Source organism: Anopheles darlingi, chromosome 3, assembly GCF_943734745.1.
Source record: "Anopheles darlingi chromosome 3, idAnoDarlMG_H_01, whole genome shotgun sequence".
Taxonomy (NCBI): Eukaryota; Metazoa; Arthropoda; class Insecta; order Diptera; family Culicidae; genus Anopheles; species Anopheles darlingi.
Window position 1 is genome coordinate 56,229,211 of NC_064875.1, and position 22,496 is coordinate 56,251,706.

Consider the following 22,496-nt stretch of genomic DNA (forward strand, 5'->3'; position numbering starts at 1 on the left):
TGATTGAAAATGTTAAAGGCATTGAAAAAGCATTTCTCTAAATGGATTCCGTTACCACCATCGCCACGAGCAACACGACCTAGTTGCTGTATGGACTGATACAGGCGGCCGCGACCGCGGCCACAAATATCGAATGGTCGAGAATGTCCGTAAAACGAGTTCCTCCCGTCTTCCCGGGGAGGGGAAAGCAAAATACAAAAATGCAAATTCTTTTTCTTTCCGCCGAAATCTGTGTGCGACATCGGGAGGAATCTGCGGATCAAACCGGATCTCTGCTGAAGACGAACCCACATCGAAGTCAATCGTAAACGGGTCTCGGTCAAATACGTGGCAGCATCGGTGGTTGGTTGTAGGGAATAGAATGTCCGGGTGCCGGGATGATTGAAAATCAATCCCTTATCGCAAACTTCCGAATGGCGAAGTGAACGGAGAACGACATCCCCAGACGACATCAGGCGACGACCGATAAGCGACGGGCAGGCGAACGTTCTTTATGCTGACTTGTACTAATCATTGGATGACGGTGTGCTGCCGGATAGCGGCACCACCACGCTTGCTTGTATTGTTCTCGTTTCTGGTTCTGTGTGTTTTTTTTTTTTTTTGTTACAGAAACTGGTCCCATCGGATGGTTTCGTGGTCTCGCATTCGGTCGGTCGGTCGGTCGCTTGGAGGCACCGCTCTCGGAATATCGTTAATGATGCGTGCATACTTTGGGTGGTGGTCGTCACCATTTTGGGGGTAGGAGGGGGCGAATTCATGCGGATGGTAAGGCTATTCACCCAATGTTTACGATACTTCGCAGGAAACCGTTACTGATGAGCGAGGCTGGAGATGAGCATAAATCAATATGCTACTGCGCCGACCACCGATGGAAGCTGACGAGATTTGTGTATGCAAAAATAATAATAAAACCCTTCAAATCGTACTATTTAACACACTTTTTTAGATAAAGCTTAGGTTCTTTTACTTTTAATACCTTGTGGTTATCATTATGTTAGGGAAAGTTTTACAAATTAAGACATTCATGTCCTTCCTTGTCGCTGTTGCAACCAAATGGCGTGCACACGCTTGAACACGTACTCCAGCACAAAGTATACAATTTCGACGAAGCTGATAAAGCTACAGCCAAGAAACAGCGCCGCACAGCCACCAAGCGAAACTACCGTAAAAAAAAAAAAAGGAAAAACCACACCAAAACCGACGTCACTGAATGGCCACCGAACAGCGAACCACCGGGGGAATACCGGGCACCCAGAACTTACCGATCAAATTACTGATGTCGAAAAGAACGTCACGCTTCATTCGCATCCGGGGGTAGATGATTAGTGTTTCGAGCTTCGAGTTGGCCTGTTCCACCACCTGTTGCGCGTTGGGAGCGGCACCGAGAATATCCCGTCCGTTAGCAAACATCATTCGGGTGTTCTTGCTTGCAGGTGCCTAGACAGGTGCGGTGCGGTGCGGTGCTGTGCTTACCTTTCTCCTAACCGACACCTGCTGGTAGGTGACGGACTCACACAGTGGCATACAGCTACAGTTGGTGGCCGACGTGTACCAGCGCTCGAAGTTAATCGCCAGACAGTACAACCCGGCCGGTCTGCACGCAGGTTTTCCTGCGTGCCAACGACAACCATGTTTTGGGGGGGGTCGGCGGAAGAAAGAAACACAAACATTTCGGTTAATTATTTTGTCCCAAAAACATGTACCCATCCCCAGCCACCTCCAGCAGTTCGTACCGACGTTGTAGAAGAAGGGAACACAGTGGCACAGGCGAAGGGCCGCTTCGATCCGGCAGTTTATCCGACATAAATTGATGGTGTAAACCTTGAATGTGTTGTTTTTCGTGCGGTTGAAGAGAAGATAAGTGGGATATCATTAGAGGCAATCCTTCCTTCCAGCAACTCCCACTGCTTTCGAGGAGGTGCTACTATGACGCGTGACCTTACGCTGAAGTACGGGAGAGCCTCCGTTGGCAGACGACACTTGCGGCGTCGGCGCTGCAGTTGCTTCAAGGCCTTGGAGGCCACAATCTGCTCGACCGACAGCACCGAACTGACGATGTCGTGTTCTCCCACCTCGTAGCTGATCGGCGTATCACCCGTCATGACGTCCTGCTCGATGTGAATGTACTAATGAGGTAGTAGTGATGCAGTAAATTAAAGACAGATTAAACACGCGAAGGCAGTCGTGGCCGAGCGGTTAAGGCGTCTGACTAGAAATCAGATTCCCTCTGGGAGCGTAGGTTCGAATCCTACCGACTGCGCGGGAGGCATTGTCGTCGCGTCGTGCACCTTGAGATCTCCTTTTTTTCCAATAACCCAAACCCCTTTTACTTATTATATTTATAGATCGAGATCGAGAAGGAGAAAGGCACATCTCCATACTTACTACGCGGTTCCGTACGGCGTCGGTATTCGGAATGGCCACCATCGTTCGGCACACATCCAGCGTGTAGCAATCGGCATTCCGTTCTCTGGTGTAGTTCGTTGTGGTCATACTAGCGAGGTTTGGGGGGTGGGGGGGGGGGGTGGGGTGGCAACACTCAATTACTCTTTGGAAGTAATTTGTAGTGCTCTTACTACCCTGCAGACTTACTTCACGTCTTCAGGGCTCTGGAAGCGATAGAGCGCGGACGATGAGTAGCAAATGCCCGCCTCCGTCATCACCGGCACGAAAGTCTTCCACGGTGGTGTCAGTGGTAGGTGCAGTTGGCGCACCAACTCGACCACACTTACATTGGCCAACGTTGTATCGTCGATGTACGGTTTGAAGGCCGCTAGACTGTCGAACCGCGCTCCGGCCACCGTCTCCAGGTACCGCCGGTAGTGCGCGTAATCGGTATGCTCCTTCGTCACCTGCCAATGGCTGTGGATCATTTATCTACACCGCCTGCATCAGCGCCACCGGCTAATTGCACTCACCGGGCAAGCAGATCGTTCAGTTTCGCCTCGGTCACATGGCCGGAGCAAACGGTGGCCGCCGGTGGTCGGAACACCCAGCTAAGGTAGTCCGTCTCGACGTTCAGTACGGTCGCATTATCCCGGAACCGCTGCCAATGGCTGTTGCACAGACTGACGGAGCAAACGACCGAAAACAACAGCACCACGAGCCAGAACACCTTCTCTAGCCAGTGCACTGTCATCTGGCTGTCGCGCTGACCGCTCCGTGGTACCAAATGGGCAAGCCCATGGATCGAAGATTCACTTGCGAAGGTACGCAGCAGCTCCATTGTTGGCGCAGGGACACCGGGTTAAAAACTGGGGTAAGAACTGGCAAATCTAGTCCCCATAGCCCGACGATGACCACAATTCGCGTTTCGTTATTAATGCGCTGCCGCCGGAGGAAGCCAGGGGAGGTCTTAATCGAAAATTCATGCTACAAAGACCCAAGCTTGTAAAACGATTCCACCGGTCCACAATCACGCTATGGCTCATTCGAGAGACTAAATGGATTTACCATCGCATCATGCATGCCGGAGTCGCATGCGGGTATCGTGTTAAATTAGCAGAAAATCATGTTGCATCACGTGGTGCTGGCAGACAGCTGCAGTTGCAATTGCTCATAACTGCTTTAATGCAGCGCAAGGAACGAAACGGTCATTGAAGTCACCGGTCAAAGGCCTACTATAGATAGGAATTCCACCATATAGATAGGACCATTCCACTTGGATTAATGTCTTTCTTGGATTTTGAAATTCGTTTCCGAGATTTTCCAGAGTTTCACTTTCCAACAGACACCGGCGTGCATGGGGCGGCGGCCTACTACCGCTGATCCACACATCGTTAGACGATTAGGTCCCGGTTGAGGTGTTCCACAAGAACAGCTGCTGCCACCGTCCTCGCCTACTGTTATCTGTGCGCTCGTTCTGCTTCATTCGCAGTAGCTGCTGCTTTCGTCATTATGTCCTCTTCCTGATAATGAACACTCAGCGAAGCTCGTCCACCTTCTGACATCACGAGCATACGGTCCGAATTCCGGCATACGTGTCAATAGGCGGTACTTCAGGAATGCCCGGTCGGATTGCGTGCCGTCGCCTTGTGACGCAGTCTCCGTGGTGCAGTCCCCACCGGTCGCCGGGACGGCTCGTTATCCTTGTGCGATGTCCCGTCCCGATGCCCGGGACGTTCAAGTGTTGTCAAGGGTTTCGCCGCACTGACACGCCTTAACATATGCTTGGTTGGAGTTTGAACAAAAAAATCCGAACCCAAGAATCCCGCAGAAAAGGTCACCACAAATGACCCACCCATGCACCTCCGGGAGGGGTTGGATTTATCTCTTATCCCACACTGGATCGCCTTACCGGAACCGGATAAATCACTGCCACTGTGTGTCTTCCGGCGCCGCGCTCGCCGAGGTGTCCGGTGGCTAACAATTTGTTGTCACTCCCTCTCTCTCTTTCTTTCCAACGCACTGAGAAACCAGACGGTCCTGGCGGAGTGTTTATGCTTGCCCCAAGTAATACAACGAAGCAACTACCGCAGAGGCCGCAGAAAAGCGCCGCGTTCATGCGTACGAGCGTGTGTGTGTTTGTGTGTTCGGTGGGAGAAAAATGAAAATTAACTACTTTAATTACAAACCACCATCAACACCACAACCAGACCGTCCTCACTCGCTCACTGGGGGCTGCTGCCCTTTAGTCGGCTTCAGTTTACCACCGGAACCACGGATTATGCGGATCCGGACAACGTTTTCCGGGCGCCTTATAGAGCCAAGACAATGCCGGGTCGGTGCGAGAGTACACGGAGAGGGGCCGGGGGCATTATTATTGATAACGGTTCCGATAACAATGATAGATGGTTGTTGGTGGGAGCGTTGATGGTAGCAGGAATTAAGTAATAAACGCCCAGGATGTGCCAGGTTCATGTTTCCGGCCAGCACGCAACGCCGCAACGCAACGCGTCGCAGCTATATTTAGAGGGGATGTCCGATAGATTTTTAATTCTCGCACCTCCCCCGTAGTAGCGCCGTTTGAAATGACAAAAATTGGACGATCATTGGGCGTAGGAGATGAGAGTTCAGAGTTCGTTTTTCGGTTATAAAATCCATCGAATATGGCCAACGGAGACTCAGTCGCTGATGAACAGGAGGTAGTAAACGTCGCAAAATGCACAACGCAATCTAAAGTTGTTACTCGCCTTCGGTTCGAAGTTCGTTTGTCAAGTGAGCTACAATCAGTTTATAATGTTCCTTTGCCTCAAACAAGTTCTGTAGTAGCGTCCCTCTCTCAAAAGCAGCAAGTGATAAAACCGGAATACAACGTGCTAAAAAGGTGCGTATGCGTTCTATTCACCCTTCCATGTGTTTCGTGTGCGTGTGTGAATCAAATCGAAATGGCGACCACCGGATTCCAACAACGAAAACGAAGAGCGCCTAACGATGATTCCCAAAATAGGAAGTGAATATGTAAAACAGGACGAAAGGCTTTCGATTCATGCGCCGCGTTCTATCGGTCCGTGGTTGTCAAGGTCGTAGTAGTGAACCCTTAACCACACATTTTATGGCGCAATTCTTTTGCAAATCACCCTCATTCACGGTGTCACTGCGGCAATCTGGTGCTACCACTTCCGCTTTTGCGTTGGAGCTATAACTTGGCACAGATTCACTGCCGGGGTTGCGATTGTTATCTTTGCGCTTTCTCATGCTTTCGTCGTTTTGGGCTCGCTCCATATAGCCATCAGGCACACACACACACGGAGCGACGAAGCATGGTGTGATACCGAGTACACGTTTATGATTCATCATCATCATTTATGAGAGAACATACAACCGGAGCGCACAACACGAAACAACACGGACAAAGTGCATGCCAAGTGCACGCCAAGTAAAACCAGCAACGCCGACAATGCAGCTGAGCTGTTGCGTATGAGCGAACCGAGTCCGAGGGGTCGTTGCGTTTCGCAAGTTTGGCATAAAAATTGACTTCAGCGTCAATAGGAGCGTTTACCCCCGAGAAAGGGCCGTCTTGTGGCGTGGCCTGAACTGTACTCCAAAAACTGTATCTAGTTAGCCCCGTGCTCCGACTTGTCCTTGTCTCCGCGCTCTGCTCCGCTGCCCTCCGGGGTGTCTTAAATCTCGGCGACCAACCGGCAAACACCGGCGTTGCGACCTTCGGACGAGGTGCAGAGTACACCGTGCATAAAAACTGTCGTCCCACGTCGAATGGTGTACTTGAAACTTTGCAATAAAATTATAAATCTCATCTACACACTAACACACACTCACACACGCGCGCGCACGATCCTTTGTCGTTGGTGGCCACGGGCTGGCCAAACTCGCAAGACAAAGTGCAAGTAGCAGCATCAGTGGGCACCAGAGCGCCAGGTTCCTTACCGGTCTTCCTTCGCCGGTGAAGAACCTCTGTTCTTCCTTGCGGCAGTGGACCTTGATAATGGTCCTAGGGAGTTCCACGTGCAGCTGGCCAGCCCTCAAAGCTGCTGCTGTTGCTACTGCTGGTGGTGGACTTGTCACTGTAATGTGCAAGGTGTGGTCCATCCGTGCGAGCATCACACGCACATATCAATGGTCAACTTTTGCAGCAAACTTACACGGTTTGTACTTGGCGCAAACATTAAGAGCATCTCTCTCTCTCTCTCTCTCTCTCTCTCTCTCTCTCTCTCTCTATCTCTCTGCATCTTTGTGCCAGAGAAGTGAAAAGTTTCCCGCTTGTACTGCAGCGATCGGAACAAGAGTCGCGTACGGTATCGTAAAATCTGGCTAAAGTAGCTTCAAGACATCGCCTACTTAATTCAAGCTGATCCTACGGTCCGTCTGTTCTGTCTTGTCGGTGCGTTGGAATCGTAAACTGGTGCCATTAATTCACCCCTGACCATTAGCGGATTCGAGTGTGAGTCACATGAGAGACTGGTGCGTACACGCCAAGACGATAAAAGTAAAAGAAGTGAAGGTGAACAGCGGTGCTTTTTTTTGGGGGGCTTAGATTAAAAGATTTGTCTAGGCGGATGGTACTAAGAACCACATACGGCCACATGTCACACACTAACGAACGCTACAAGGCTTCACCGGTAGCCTAAGTGAGTTGGCAATGAAACTGTTACTCAGCCTAAGGGCGAGTTTTAAAGCTTTGACCAAGCCTCTGACCTTGTTTCTTGACTTTGTTTTGCGTCGCAATGCGAGGAGAGAAAAATTGTTGAGCACATGTTTAGATCTGTCTTCAGAGAGATCTCCTTTTTCTTAGTTTTTTGTCTTATTGTATGTTAGATGATCCTTAAACTTCTTCTGTTTTTTTTGCGTAAAAAAAAGAATGGTTAAGCTCCAAGCACGCTGACGTAATTGAGCGACCGTTAATCTGCGACGCAATATTAATCCGGGGGCTGCCTTCCATTCATCGAAAAATCCCGCATTCTATTGCAAGCCAGCCAAAAGACGTACGCCACGTCACCGTTCTTGACAATGCACTTGTGCGTCGGACATGTTGAGGTTGCCCAAACATATCAACCCCGCTCGCCGCTCAATCTGTAGCCAACTCTTTCGCGAGTTTCCTCCGGTCGTCGTTTTTTTTTTGTCCGCTGTGCAATGGAGGGCGCCGTTCGTATCAACTTCCAATCCAAACTTCTCTGACTCACTTCATCGGATACCGGCAGCTACTTAGCGGGAGAACCCCATCTTGCACCCAGGGCGGGTGCTGGTTCTCGGGACAAGAAAGGACAAACTTTTTTCTTTCTCATCATCAGCATCATCAAAATGACGTCCGCTGCATACACGAGACGTCTGAGGCGGTCTGTGCACGGAAATTCTTTCGACACGAGTACGCCGGAAGAACATACGTATGTGTGCATGTGTGTGTGTGTGTGTGTGTGGATCAGTTTTCGAACACTGACGACTACGAAGAAAAACCCATCATAAACCGTTGTTTCGCGTGTGCGCGTGTGCCTCCACTGGGGCCCCAACGCAACAGGTCACCTCACCGTTCGTTTGATTAGCTTTTCTTTGCTAACTTCCTCATTCCTTCCGTCGCAGGCGGCTATGTCGAGCGAGAGTATAGCAACCGGTGGATAAGCATGTTAGCGACAGCACGCCTCCTGCTCGTGCTGGAGTTTATCCGTAACAGTTTGCAAAAAACCGGGCCATAGATTGTTAATAATTTCGTTTGGCGTGCCACGACCCCTCTCGCGTTTGCCACTAAGATGATCGCGTGATTCGCCCTTCGTGGCGAAACGTCATTTCGTGTATGCTAATCTTTTGTTATCTAAAAACCCTCCCCATCTCGGTTCGAAAATGGTGCGAGTAGAGAGGTTTTCAAAAAGTTTTCCGCCCATTTTCGCGGCCCCATTTCCGGAGCTCGTTTGGCGTTTGATCTAATTTGGCCCTCGCTCGTGGTCCGATTAAGCGACTTACTCGGTAGCGAAATGGACAGTAAACTGTTAGCCACGTGGCAGCCGAAATGCACCTTCGGATGGACTTCCCTAATCGAAAGTGTCACTCGGTGGTCCACGTGGTGCGTGCCGGGAGCGCTGAACGTCCTGGAACGCACCAGGTTCGCTAACAGGCTAATGGAAGGATGCTCACCGGATTAGAACTCGCCGAACTCGTCCGTACGGCTTGATAGCGACCCACTGTCCACCCCTCTCACAAACCAGGTTATCACGGGCGACTGCATTGTGCATTAGCACCAGGTGTGATGCACTTGTTATTTGTTTGCTAAAAACCCACACCTCCTGCCCACCGTTGCTGTGGAATGTGCTGCACACCATAACAATACCACAACCAACAAAAAAAATGGAAACGAAACGAGATCCTAAAAGGATCCGGTCACCTTCCTGGTATCGTCCTTGAAAGTACCTACCGTTGTAGGCAGGCCAACGCACCACGAGCGCACAATAGCTGCGTGTGTTTATGTGCGGCCCGCACAATGGAACCTGTGCCTAGTGGTACCGCGCACGACGACCGTACGAAGCGAAGTAAATCTCTATTAAATACTTCTTCTCTACCATGTTCGACTTACTCATTCCTCCCTACGCTACGCGCCAAAAACACACTACGCCCCAGAGTGTGGCCAGGAGTTTGAGGCTGAGTTTTTATGCCCACAACGCTCTTGACGCTTGTTCGAGGGAATTGTGCCAACAGAACAGAGGAAATAGTTAGGCAAAAGAAGAGTGCACCGCTTATCCCACCAACAATTGGAGTCTGGCCACTACTTGGCTGGTTTCACCACCAAAGGAACCACTCGGTTGTTTGCTTAGGCGCGCGCCCGCGCGTTCGGTAAGCTTTTCTTTTTATTTATACTCCCTGGATCCAATTTCCAGTTACACGAAACAGGCTTGAGGCTTTGAGACGTGGTTGCTCTAGCCACTTCGTTGTTACTATTGTATCCTTTCTTTTTTTTTTTTTTGGGCCAGCATTCTTGCCATTTCAAGCATACCGTTAAGTGGTACGTTGGTACGTTGGTTATGTTTTGGTTTGGTCCACTTCCTTGCTAGATCCGGGCTAGGGCATGCAATGGATGATGATAATGCATCACAAGGAGCTTATCATGCCCTTTTTCCATTCTATTGTGTTCCCGGAATAGGATTAATATTTAAAGTATGACCTTCCGTTGTTAAAACCTTTTGGAGAAAAAAAAAACTCTCAATTAATGTATCTCACCACGTGCTATAAGCGCTATAAGTAATCGATAAAGAAAATCAGCATTGAATTGCGGCCATATCGTTCGCATTAACTCCAATAAATAAGAATAATATTAAACCAACTTTTCCACATTCCAATATATACTCATCTCATCTCCGCACGCGTGCCATCCGTCCGACGCTAATCCGCCCACAGTCGATAGGGGAATTGTCGCGCCCTCCTGTCGCAATTGCACACTTACACTAAAAGCTCTCCGAGGGCCCCGATGCGGTCGCACCGAGGGTGCCTACGACATTCGCAAGAAAGTGCCGAAATATTGTCCATAAAATAAATCCCACTTGTACCTAGTGGCTAGCGCCGAGGCCGGATACGTCTTGCATCGCTGGCTAGGGGGCTGACGTGGATGTCCGGAACAATCTTCTGCACGAAGCACGAAGCATCTGCAGAACAACTGCAACTGAGTGTGGGAAATGGGGAAAGAGTGGGAAGGAGGCAGGTTGATGTGGCATCGTCATTGCGCGCTTCATTAATGGCAATTGCTACCATCGATCATGATGGGTGGGCCGGGGGAAGGTTTCCTGGGAGGAACTGGGAGAACGGTGGCACTAGGAAAATGAATGAATCCTGCTGCAGCACGTTGACACGCTGACTGACACGGATCAGCCTCAAACCAACATCAGCGCACTCACGCCATCTTACGACAACGACGACGACGACGACAAGGATGGTTATTGAAAGTTATGCTGGCGTTACATTAGCCGACAGATAGAGAGAGAGAGAGAGAGAGAGAGTATTATGATTACATTTTCCTATTCAACACTCCCCACACGTACCGACACTTCAGAGCGGATCAACAACACAATTAGTGTGATTATGAGGCGCACGTGTGACGTGTGGAAAGTGTATTGCGTCCATCAATGTCCCAGCGTAACTAATCCAAAAGCTTTAGAGTTTGCCCTGTGCCTTTTTGGTAGCTCGATGGCTCGATTATTAGAGCACTTAGCCGTTCAATTCCATTAAAATGTCCAGCATTACGTCCTTGAGCGTCCAATACACCAAATTCCGGTACCGACAGTAGATGAAAGCAAACGGATGAAAGTGGAGCAACTGGTGAGTCCCATTATCCGGCCACGTTCTAGCTAATCCCTTCCAAATTACTTTTTAATTGCTTCAAGTTGATCCGAGAGTGGGCTGAGGACGACTGTGAACTAATTATTCACTTATTTTGGGGTTACTGTTCCGGCAACAACTTAGCGAGTTGATTTCATATGTTCCCCAAAGGGGATTCGTGGGTTAGCTTCTTAATTCTTTAAGACAGCAGGAGGTATTTGTTCAAACGGAAACCACAGCTGTGAAAGCAGTATAGAGAAGGGAAGGTGAAATGAAAAACTATACTCTCGCTGCTAACGACGTATCCAGCGGAACACCTGGTAATGAACATGTTCTACCCGGTGTTTGGCTCATACTATGCAGCATCAGTAACACTAAGTAATTTTAAACGAAGAATCCATTTTTACTCTGCAACACTAGCGCCCTCCGTTACGCTGCTGCTGTTGCTGCTGCTGCTGCTGCTGCTCATGAAAAAGGATGCCTTCATTACACCGGAAATCGTCCGGCAAAAACCGTCCGGATCTGCACCATGCCACAACGGCTAGAGCACACCGACAACAATGACGGCGGGCGCCGAACCTATGAACCCGCGTTGTCATAAATATTATTCAAAACTCGATTAGCGACGAAAATGTATCTTTTCTGGTGTACAATCCCCGGGCCCAAAACCGTGAGGTACTCATTCCCTAAAAACCGGCTGACGCCATACTAGAGGGCATACTAATAAGTATGCTTCGCTCTTCTGGCGGGCTCCCGTGCGCCTCTACCTGTTGCATTACGCACACACCGTAAAGGTGTCGAAAGAAGGTCCGCACAGAGCGCATCCGCGATGACCTCGGCGCCAATTATGCCCTACGGTTTCCGGGGCCACAGCGACAACGGTACCGAAGCTCACTTTTCGGAGGACATAAATTTGGAAACGCTAGGCCTCAGTGCCGATGCCTTAGAGAGTTCCACTAATGAACTGTGCCCTTACCTTTGCTTCTCCTCTGCTACTGTCGGTTGTTGCTGCAGCCTTGCTTTTGCACTGAGTGTTTATTGTGCGAGTGTGCATTGAGGTCGTATTGTTTTGATAATGATATTCTACAAGTATGTTAGGAATGATATGAAACGAAATTGTAGATTTTATTTATGTTAAAAAACATTATTTTCACAATTTCCTCAATTGTCCTTCCCGAAAACCTTCTTCTGTACGACTCACTCTATCTGTGGTTCACGAGGCGAACGTTCCCGGGGCAACGTTTTAATTAAAACCAAAATGAAACACAAGATTCTGTCCGATGATGGATCGGTAAGTGTAGGTGGGGTTTGGTGGATGAGTGTGAGTCACCCAAAGGCCAACCGCTGAGGGAAACAAATTCACCACCATCCATTATCTCCTACACCTGACTTTATCTCGTGCGGTGTTTAGTTAAGTCGGTGGCACTCTTTTTTGTCCCCAGTTTGGCTCACTGGATCCGCAGCAACGCACGATAGGGCACGATTGGGGGCTCTTTCTTCTTTTAGGAAGCATACAAGTTAGATGGTTAAACCTAGAGTTATTATTATATGGAAAGTATATTAACAAGCATCTACATTTCGTTAAAACAAGTGAAAAATTGCGAAATTAGTCAATATGAACTGCCGTAAATGATTAATCCTTTTTTGCGCTTTCCACACATTTACATCGACAGAACGTAATAAATGTCGCCATTACAGGACGTTGGTTCGATTCCGCCTAATTGGCAACTGAGCAAGTTGAAACAACAAACAAGGGAAAAACTAGACCAAATACCTCCACCCAAAAACTAGCCCACTATCAACGCACTACGGTCTCCCCCCTTACACCATCATCACACCACGTGGCCGGTTTTTTGAGGTTGTGTTGGCTACAAAATGATGGCCAGACGAGAGAACGGGACAAGGGACGATGCCAGAGTAATGAACTATGATTCCTTACAGCTTCGGGGCAAGTGGAACCGCAAAAAAGGGTTCCCAAAAACCAAAAGCCGCGTGGGACGCAAACCCTAGCCGATAACTACCTCCGCAAAACCCCGGTGGTGTGGCTAGCCTTGTAAAAGATTAAAACCGATCCCTCCATACCAGTAGGTAAGGAAACGAGGGGAGAGAGAGAGAGAGTTTGTTATTTTAGAGCCCGGCGTTAGCATTCGATAATTGATTTTCCCTTTTAATAGTTTTCACCATCCCAGGAAGGGATATGTCGGTATGTGTGGGGGGGAGGTGTAGAGTTTGTTAGTTTTGTTCATCAGGCAAAAAAAAAGTTGCTGCAAAAATTTTGGGGGACAGAAAACAAGGGAGAAAAAAAAGCAGATTGTTTGTTGGTGTTTCGATGCGGTCGAAAAAATTGGCCAACAAAAACTGTGTGTGACATCAACCCATCCCCATTTCTAATCAAACGTTTTTTGGATCGTGCTGGTCGCTATGCTGCTGTTCCATTCAGCCATGCTTCCAGCAACTCATAATTCTCTCCTGCGACCTACTGCGATCTGTTTTAGATTGACGCACACTGCGACTTTCACTGTTGATTCTGGCACTTATTTAGTGGAAATGGCGGTTGCCTTATGGTCCGTCTCCGATGCCGCTCGCGCCTCATTCTTGACCAAAATTATCTTACTTTTTTTCTACCCATCCCATCGCTCTTTCGCTTCCGTCTAGCACAGGCGGGGTTCCGGGGGTCGTGAGAAAAATGGCCAAATGAAAGTAAAAAATCGTCGACATGCCGACTTTGACTCACACGCCAATTGGCTAGACACGACGGGGCTGTCCTCCGGGGCGATTCATTATTCCTTTTTCCGTGGTGAGGGTGGGGAATTTTCACTTTCGTGCTGATGTTTGTCTCGTCTCGCTAGTAGACCTTAGCCTTGAGGAAGTGATTCGTAAGAGTCAGAACAGGCCACTGAATCACCGAATGCTACGGGAAGGGGCGTTAGTTGCTGGCACGGTGACGCAGTAACATGGATGAGCATGAGTTTTATGTTGATTTATCTTTACCCTAAGCGTAGATACAGCGGCGACCAATGTGGTCGCACACTATCGTAACAATAAAAATGGTCCAGCTAGATATTTTAGGTTTTAAATGCGAATTCAACACGAAAACTGCGCCGTGACGAGCTGATGAGTCATCTCCGGGTTTATGGTACGGCTACGCTTGTGTCGAAACTATCAAACCATCCATAAGAATGACCTGGTACTCCCTTCACTCCATCTCAACCTCATCCGGACCAGCATAAAGCGTTATCTCATCGCGGCTTTTCAATAAAACTCACTCATCCTACAACTGCTGCTACTGCTGAACAATGCCGAGGATTCAATATCTCGCCTGCAGCTATGCAAACAGTACCTCTGGCGGCGACTTGAGGCGCTTGAGCAGTAACTGCGCTTCAATAAAACTGACCACCAAATCTCGGTGGAATCGATTGCAGCTCGACAATGAGCGCAAAAAATCCCATTTTTATTGAAAATCACATACACACACACGCACACGCATCCGGGGAGGGCACCCACTCATCGCCGAGTGGTCTTCCGGTTGTTCCGGCGCCAAAAAGTGACCAGTGGGAGGTACCGGCATTGCAACAGAATAGCACAGCTATGTGGCTGGCGACAGTCGTTGCGACAATTCTGGAGCCCACACGCCTATTTGAATGTCCGCCTTTCATTGTCATTGTTGCAAAATGCACATAATGATGCAGATGATAATTTACTTGAGCCAACAAGCAGCACGGGAAACGATCGTGCATTTGCATTGTGCCGAACGCAGACGATCGGTAACGCCAAGAATGGAAAGGATCCACTTACGTATACCATCGGCCACAGGCCACAAGGAACACGATGGCCGACGGCTTCCCACACACGGAAACACGAACACCATCCGAACGGCTACCGAGGAGATTCGGAACCCGAGCCCGAAAGGACTACCGGTGGTGGCACTTCGGTAAGATGCAAGAAGTTAAAAAGCCACACTACCGACGACGATACCGTTCAGTAGCCGTCGTCGCGGAAGAGCACGCGGAACACCGACCGACGCACACACCGGACCAGAAGTGGCCAAAAATTGGTGAAAATCGAGTGCCGAAAACCAGGCGTCTCCATCGTCGTGTGACGCGGCGCACGTGGCGTGCCGTTTTTTTGAAACAAAAACGAATTCAAGTACAGGTTCAAGTGAACTTGGCAAAGGAACCGGAAACGGAAAAGTGTGTGTGAGTGTGTGTATTTGCGATATCCGGGTGTTGATTCCTCGGTTACTAATCCGGGAGGTGGCCCAAAACAGCAAAGTAGTGGATAGTGTCCACTCCATGGTGACCAACCGCCCCCGTGCCGCTTAATCCCCTGGCCGGTGACCATGAGACAGTGACATGAGTGACAAATGTGTCCTGCTGTTTGCGTGTCGGCACCCATCCAGCTCACCAAACCAACCAGCTTAAGGACGTACCATCGCTGCGGATCGTGCGAAATGTTGCCCCCGTCCCGTACTGGTAAAAACATCCTCCAGTCACATGCCTTCCCTTTCCATCCCGGGAGTATTTGGGTATAGATAACGGGGCTGCGATACAGATAAACGATGGCCAAGTGACCAAGTGTTCAAGTGTTGGAGTTAGGGAGGGGACCAAACGACATAATTGGCAATTGACAAATTTTTACGGCACCAGAAGCTGGTGGACTAGGACTCCAGACTTCTGCTCCGTCTACTGCTTGGAACGAGTCCAGCCGACACAGGAGCGGACACGCGAAGCCTTTGGGGGAAATGTTTACTTAAGAAATTAGGACAAATCCCGATCCCTGGTGACACTATAGTGAGGGACTGATTCTCTATCTCTCTCTCTCTCGCTCCTGGAAGATACTTCTTGGTGTGTCGGTGCCTCCATTACCTCATCTCATACGTCTATCGAGTGCGTAGCGAGACGCTTGAGGCGTTTTTTTTTTCGGGGCCAAAAATACACTTTCACACTACACGGCGATGGTTTGACCTGGGTTTGAAGGGGAGGACTGGTGAGCAGATTGCGTCACGCATCCCGAATACCGATGGCCGGTTTGCGCTGCACTCCTTCGGCAACGACCTGTTCCGCTCTAGTATTTCTGGTACTCCTGGTGCTCCCGGCTTTAGGGCTGGCCAACGATTTTATTCTTTTTGGCTAGATGCCGCTTAGCGCTTGCCGACCTCCCGGCTGAATGATTTATTGATTGACCGTCCACGCGACGCGAGCGGTCCACCGGTACCATGCGCCGTCGACCCTTGCATAGGGTGCATAACGGGGAGTGCTACTCGTGCACCACGCGGAACTCGCCTGGACATGGTGGCGTCAGGCGACGACCGTTCTACCGAGTGATGCTGCGTTTGTCTGTGTGTGTGTGGTTTTGGCCAAAGCTTTTCCAAATCACGACCAACGGTGACGCACGCACCATCACCACGTTTGGTGTAATAAAATGGAAAGCAAATCTTGGCTCGCTTTCGCCCTAAACCAACTTCCTGCAATCCGCAAAGCGGGGTTCTTCCGCTGGCACGGAATGGCCTTGACGTGAAGAACGGCAATGGCCGTTTGCATAATCGCGAGACTCCATCCGTCTGCCCTCGATGACGCCACGACCGCGCTCGCTGGATGGACGCAGTCATGGGTTCGCGATACTCGAGTATCGAGGGAGACAATTTTAGTTGATCACTTTATAAATATCGAACTTAACCTCTCGTATTGAACAGTCACACTCGGGCAAACATTAAACAGACCAGAGCTCTTTACGTCATTCCGTTCGTTCTTTCTTTCATTCTTACTCCCGCCACACCGACGGCATGGCGAAGGTGGTCCCCCAGTCGTTAAAAAAGAAATATCTTCTTAGCTTCTTCCGCAATTTTCGCACAAAAAAGGAACAAAAAATAATAAAAAAAAAAGAATGGCAGATGGCAGAACAGAGACAATAATAACTTCTGCTGCATTTGGCACAGTTTCGAGCGACAAACTTTTCCGCCTCTGCTCATCATGTGTGTGTGCGTGTGCGTGCGTGTGTGCTCATGTACTTCCTGTTTGTGCGTCCTAGTTGCACATATGCGGGAGGATGAAACTTCGATCCCAACTTCACGGTCATTTACAGCATAACTTTACACACACGCACGCACACGCACACACGCGAGTACGCTAGCAATGATGACGCGATGCCTTGTACAACATGAAAAGAACAGAGATTTAATTCCGCTTCCGGGAGTCAATTCTTTTGGTATGAAATAAAAAAACACACAGGACAACAACATTCCCCCACTACCAAGCGAGCGCTCTAGTTACGGATGCTGCGGATTCTTCGGAAACTCCGTCGGTCAGTCTCACTACTGTCCTCCGTAGCTGAAGCCCCTCCATTAGGCGACGGTTTTTAGATGGTTTAAAAGCGGAATGATGGTTGCGCTGCTAGTACACCGGCAGGACGCATTGAATTCTGTTTTCTATTTCAAACATAACAGCACAGACAACACCATCACCGTCACCTTGTTGGTTTGGCGTCCGAAATAGCATCCTCTAGAAATCCGGTACACAATGCACCGCGCCGGACGGTGACCAACCACCGTCATCTGGGTGGTCATGTCGCCAACGCCACCACAAGAGAACCGATGTCAGCGGTGCACGCACGCACCGTACGGTCCGATGTCCGCTTTTCCAAGAAACGACCACTTGTTACAGGTTGTCTCCTAGTGATGTCTTTGTACCTGTACGTCTCTACCCGATTCGTAGACCGTCACCAGATCAAAAGCACACCAGAGAGAGCCTTTTTCTTTTTTGCCAAATTCCGCTACTACCTTCACGCACCTTTGGGCGTGTAATTTGAATTCTTACCTGGCCACAACGCTGCTCGGTTTTCGGTTTCGTAGCACTCGGCGGTCGACGGTGGTCGACGACACACGATGCTGCACAGTACGTTTTGCGTGGTTGTGTGGTACCTTTAATGGCACTTTATCGATGGACAAAAACTAGTTCGTTCCATTTTTTTTTTGTTGCGAAAAGACCGTCAAGAGATACTTCTGTTATCATTTGTTGCCGATTCAATGGAAGTTCGGATAGGTTTTAATGAGATTTTTGGCAGCATGCCTGCGAGTACTAAGTAGGCGGGGAGTAGAGCTGCTACGATGAACCGATGATGAGGTGCCCGCACGTACACGGACCGGTGCGCAATGATTTATGTGGAGCAATAACTTCCCCAAGATGACAGGTCCCGCGTGGTCCGGATCCTAGCGAGAAGGCATCACATTTGAGCTGCTTTTAGTTGATTCAGTGGGCAGAGCAGACACTAACTTAAGGGCAAGATCGAAAACTCATTATCCTTTGAGTAATAGGTTAGAGGACAATCCGATAAGCACTTGCACACCAGGATCATGCACACACCTAACGACGCCCGCCCAGCGACACCAAAAAAGCCATCAAATTCAAATGATGGCAGATCTGCTAAAAAAGGATGTTGATTTCTTTAATTATCGCAAACAAAGGGTGCTCCGTGGGAGCAAGTGCCAAAGTCAACTCGTAGCTCCTGGCAAGATAACAGACCACCACAGTGCCCGTATGGGTGTGTATTTAAGGCTCTTCAAAATTGAATAGCTTCATGGAATGCAAGTATACCACTGGAGCTGCTGGAGCTGTAAGGCTATAAATGATCCAACCACAACAACCAACAAACCAACCACCCCCGGCTGCTGGTGGTGGTTCCGTTTTTCCTCCATTTCATTCAACAATTGTCTTCCCTGGGGTGGGGGTGCGAATTTGCTGCCACTTGCTCACATCCTCCTGGGCCACTCCTGAGCCTCCACCACATGGCACTGGCAAACAAGAAAAACAAAGAAAAAAGGGTTTTCCAAAGTATTTGCAGCCAACTGTTTCTTTTACAATGGAGAGAGGAGAGGATGGAAGGGGTGGTCCACCGGCACACATAATTAAATTCAAATTTATCTCTTCTCACTTCCTGGGCGCTCCCTCGACGGGACGGAAGACCACGGGTACCGCACCGGAAGTGAGAAATTTTCCAACTTCCCAAGGGGCTAGGTGGGTGGGTGGTCTTTCTCTCGGATTTTTAACGGTTCCCTCTCTGCCTCATCCGTTCGTCCTTGCGAGGCACACACGGACGGTGCTTTACGGACTTCATTCGTGGTTTTAACGCGTGGGAATTGCGTTTTGTGCAATTGTTTCGCTTGCAAATCTCCGGGTACTAAACCGAGGTCCATCTTCTGCCTTCCACTTTCAGCAACCAGCCCCAGAAGCGCCACCATGAAGCTCTATCTGTTTCTCGCCATCGTCGTGTGCAAATCGTGCCGCGCTGACTACGACTCGTCGCTCCTGGAGTCTACGGATCCGCGATCGGAGCTACTGCGCTACGCACCCTTTATGGCCGGCGAGCTGGCGATGTGGCCATCGCTCACAGCAGGCGACGTACCCGGGGATGGCGCCGGAAGTTCATCGGCGGAGGTGATGAGTGAGTTCGAATGGTCACCGTACCAGCCCCGCGCTCCGTGGTCCATGATGGTAAAGCGAAGTGGTGCCAAGGCCGACATTCAAACGAGACGTCGTAGCGCTCTGGACAAGAATTTTATGCGCTTTGGCCGGGCCGGTTCAAATCTGATGCGATTCGGTCGTCCGGATCGTAACTTTCTGCGCTTTGGTCGCGATCCGTCCGCGGATCTCGAACAGGCGGCGGCGGCGGCGGTGACGGATCTAAGCAAGGAGTACGCCACTTCGACGGAACAACTCGATGGTAGCGACGCTGAGCAGCAGCAGCAGCAGCAGCAGCAACCGACGGTAAAACGGAACGCTGCCGGTAATACGGAGGAGGTACTCGGCGGAGGTGGTGTCATGATGTTCGATTCCGGGGAGCAGCTCAAACCGAAACAGGTCGTCTACTATCGGCGCGACTCACCGAAGAACCTGATGCGCTTTGGTAAACGACGCTCGACCGGTTCCGGTTACCTTCGCTTCGGTCGGGCTGGGAACTTGATGCGCTTCGGGCGAAGCGACGAACCCGCGGGAACGTACGGCCGGACGGCACGTGCCAATCTGATGCGCTTTGGCCGGGCCGGCAATCTGATGCGCTTCGGACGATCCGAGCGGCCACAATCATCCTCGAATACTACCGGCATGCCGCCAGCGGACAGCCAACCAGATGCTCGTCCGAAACCTTCAATCCGCCAGAGCGCCGCAACGATACCGACCAATCTGATCGAACTGTTTGATGCGTTGCCCTCGAATACGGTCGCAGCCGGGGATGAGGATGACCGGCTTGCGATGTATGTGGTCGAAAAGTAGTGAGCCCCCCCGGGGGGGGAGGGGGCGCTCGAACGCAATCCAACTCCAAACAGGCCAAAACCACACACACACACGCACACACATGCTCTCTGTCCGTCTCTCCCACTCCCAAGTCCGTGCAAAATAGCGTATTGTTGATAAAAAATATACAAAAAAAAAAAATCTTGGGCAAATACCCGTTTTCTGTCACGACGCTGCGTGCTCGTGCGTTATGGTTGTGAGCGATGGAGCGAGGGCGCGACACCGTGACAAGCGGTGTACATCCCGGGGATAAAAAAAAACAACAACAAAATATAAAAGGCTGGTATCAACAATACGCCTTATTTTGCGCAACCCAAACCCTCGGTACACAAATACTCACGCACACAGAGATCTCCAAGTGGCCAGGCCAGGTAACCAATGTTCAGGCCAAACACGCGGTCAATCCGGTGGCTCTACTCGCCCCTGTTCGCTATTAAGTTGGTTTTTAGTCGACAGCTAAACTGTTTTAGAACAATCCGTTCCGCCATCACCGTGCTAGCCGATCGATGCCGTTCCTCGGGGGGCAGATTTGTGCATCAAATGCAAACACTTCTTCTTCACTCGAATCGGAAGTCGATTCGGAAACGGTCGAGGGTATTCTGTCTTAGTAGAAGGGAAGATGACGCTCTGAAGCGAAAGAGGGGAAAAAACAAAGAAAAAGAAATAAAGTGGTGCACCTAGGCAAACGGGGAACTATCTAAATATATACACAACATACGAATAAACATAAAAAGGAAGCATAAAATCATAAACCAACGGAACCATCGTTCTGAGCAGGGCCACACTAGCAATCGTGCGCCGTGATGTAGGAGTTGGAGAAGGAGAAGGCTATAAAATTAGGGGAAAATCGAGCGTTCGCTCTGTACATTATCTGGAAGGCGATTGGCCGCATTGTTCGGTTTGGAAAACTGTAAAAATAAAGTACTCTACTGATTTTACTCTTCATTGGCAATCGCTTCGTGCCATTACTATCCATAAGGGATGAGGTTGAGAGTTAAGCCAGGTGGTTTTCGCTCGTCCTTTCATTTCTTCATCATCAAATTTCTGTCAAATATGTTGCTCGTTTTGCTGAATAATTTACTGCCATTTCAAATGATTATCTTCTCTCATAAAAACATATCTTCGAAAAAATGAAGTAATACATTTCCACAGGGTTTCTCTTTTTTCAGTGATGAAATGAAAATGAATGAAACAAATAATAAACAGTAAAAGACTTTTTTGGGAGTGAAATTAATTTTCCAAAGGGAATAATTCTTCACGAGGCATTGAGCACTAAAGTCTACCTCCTTTTAAAAATCATCTACATCGAGTAGACTGCGCCGTTGCTGCAGTAGAATCGTGACGTCTTTTTTCTACTGCTGCGTATCCAAATTGAGCGTGCAAGGAAAATTCAGAGAAAAATCGGAAAAAGATCGCAAAATTATGAGTAAAGAAGCGCCTTCCGATAGTGTACCGCTCTGGACAGCCGATGGGCCACCAGTTTCAGCGAAGAAAAGCCATCGTGTGCAAGTTAATGAGCCACCTCGCCAGCAAAGTAAGTATCAGATGCAGGCATATCAAGGAGCATTTCAATTGAACCATTCACCGTTTCAGCGGAGGACGCACACAAGGATAAAAAGGAAGTAAAGCATGTCCCTAAGCCATCCGATTGTTCTGGGCATCGGGTTGGCATCCTAAAAGGATTAACTCCTTACGAACGCTCGTACACGGAAAGGTTGGTCAGTCTCGTTCGTGGATCTGTGCGCGTTTCTCTGAATTTCGCTTTCTATAATCACTCCCAGGGACGAAGCATTGCTGCACCTCGTCGCAACGTACCTCTACTCGATCCTAAAGCCCCCTACCAAATGGACGCCGGAATCGTTTATGGAAATAGTGCAGCTAGAGTCCACGGTCACGGCAACGGAGCTACAATCGGTGCTACCAATTGTCTGGAAAGGGAAAACCTACAACATCCACCTAACCAATAGTCTGATGAAAGGACGATTCGGTCACCAAAGCGAAGGTGGTCGGCCAGGTATTCACCAAGCGTTGGGTCGCATCAAGCGGGGAAAGGCCGCGATATGGAAGTGTGATTCGCGGTACTTCCTGTTGCGCCGTTTGCTTACCGGATACTACTTCTACACCATGTGCCTAGCAGACGGCGTTCCTGCGCTCCTATTTTTTGGCTGCACCGAGACGTTGGTTAGCTTCGTGCAGGAAACGTACGGCAACAGCGAGTGCACCAGGTTCCTCCTCTCGAACATTATTCTGCACTCGGTCGAGCAGGACGATGTGAAGCGGATCGTTTGGAAAATGAAGCAAACCACCGGGATGCAGCTCATTTCACCGTCGGTTGCACTACTCGACGGGAACATCCATCTTCTGCAGCCGAATCTGGAGCGTTCGCTCGAAGTAGGCCTGAACGTGATCGAGCTAAAGGAACGACGCCCTCGGCCCAGCACCTGGGACAACCGGCTGCTGAATGCGTGCTTTAAGCGAGAGCAGCATACGTGGAAAGTGGCGCAAGCGGTAGCTCCCTGG

General features: G+C 49.6%; 2 protein-coding genes and 1 non-coding gene across 4 annotated transcripts; 2 read left to right on the plus strand and 1 right to left on the minus strand.

Moving 5' to 3' along the window:
• Positions 1–1,022: 1,022 nt before the first annotated feature.
• On the minus strand, positions 1,023–2,873 carry LOC125955616 (pickpocket protein 11). The gene is made up of 7 exons (XM_049686756.1): positions 2,593–2,873; positions 2,386–2,494; positions 1,944–2,126; positions 1,734–1,821; positions 1,474–1,610; positions 1,263–1,359; positions 1,023–1,159 (listed from the first exon to the last, which is right to left on the minus strand). The coding sequence occupies exons 1-7, from the start codon at positions 2,871–2,873 to the stop codon at positions 1,023–1,025; spliced, it is 1,032 nt and encodes a 343-aa protein (XP_049542713.1).
• Trnas-aga (transfer RNA serine (anticodon AGA)) lies at positions 2,179–2,260 on the plus strand. Its single transcript has one exon. It is a non-coding gene; the product is annotated as a tRNA-Ser (tRNA).
• Positions 2,874–5,198: 2,325 nt separating the features above from the next.
• On the plus strand, positions 5,199–20,922 carry LOC125957083 (FMRFamide neuropeptides). 2 transcript variants are annotated; one of them, XM_049689508.1, is made up of 2 exons: positions 5,199–5,266; positions 18,901–20,922. In XM_049689508.1, exon 2 carries the CDS (start codon positions 18,924–18,926, stop codon positions 19,953–19,955), a length of 1,032 nt encoding a protein of 343 aa, XP_049545465.1. In that variant the 5' UTR covers positions 5,199–5,266; positions 18,901–18,923; the 3' UTR covers positions 19,956–20,922. The 2 variants fall into 2 exon arrangements, with proteins under 2 accessions (XP_049545465.1, XP_049545464.1); XM_049689507.1 differs by lacking the exon at positions 5,199–5,266 and adding an exon at positions 14,692–15,164.
• Positions 20,923–22,496: the final 1,574 nt, after the last annotated feature.

What these genes read in the sequence shown, in the direction of transcription:
- LOC125957083 (XM_049689507.1), top strand. Translation starts at nt 15,056, where the DNA reads ATGTGTCCTGCTGTTTGCGTGTCGGCACCCATCCAGCTCACCAAACCA. An exon ending in GTTGCCCCCGTCCCGTACTG is followed by an intron (nt 15,165 to 18,900) that starts GTAAAAACATCC and finishes TTCCACTTTCAG; the next exon opens with CAACCAGCCCCAGAAGCGCC.
- LOC125955616 (XM_049686756.1), bottom strand. Translation starts at nt 2,873, where the DNA reads ATGATCCACAGCCATTGGCAGGTGACGAAGGAGCATACCGATTACGCG. An exon ending in CAGAGCCCTGAAGACGTGAA is followed by an intron (nt 2,495 to 2,592) that starts GTAAGTCTGCAG and finishes AAACCTCGCTAG; the next exon opens with TATGACCACAACGAACTACA. An exon ending in AGGTGTCGGTTAGGAGAAAG is followed by an intron (nt 1,360 to 1,473) that starts GTAAGCACAGCA and finishes AACGCGCAACAG; the next exon opens with GTGGTGGAACAGGCCAACTC.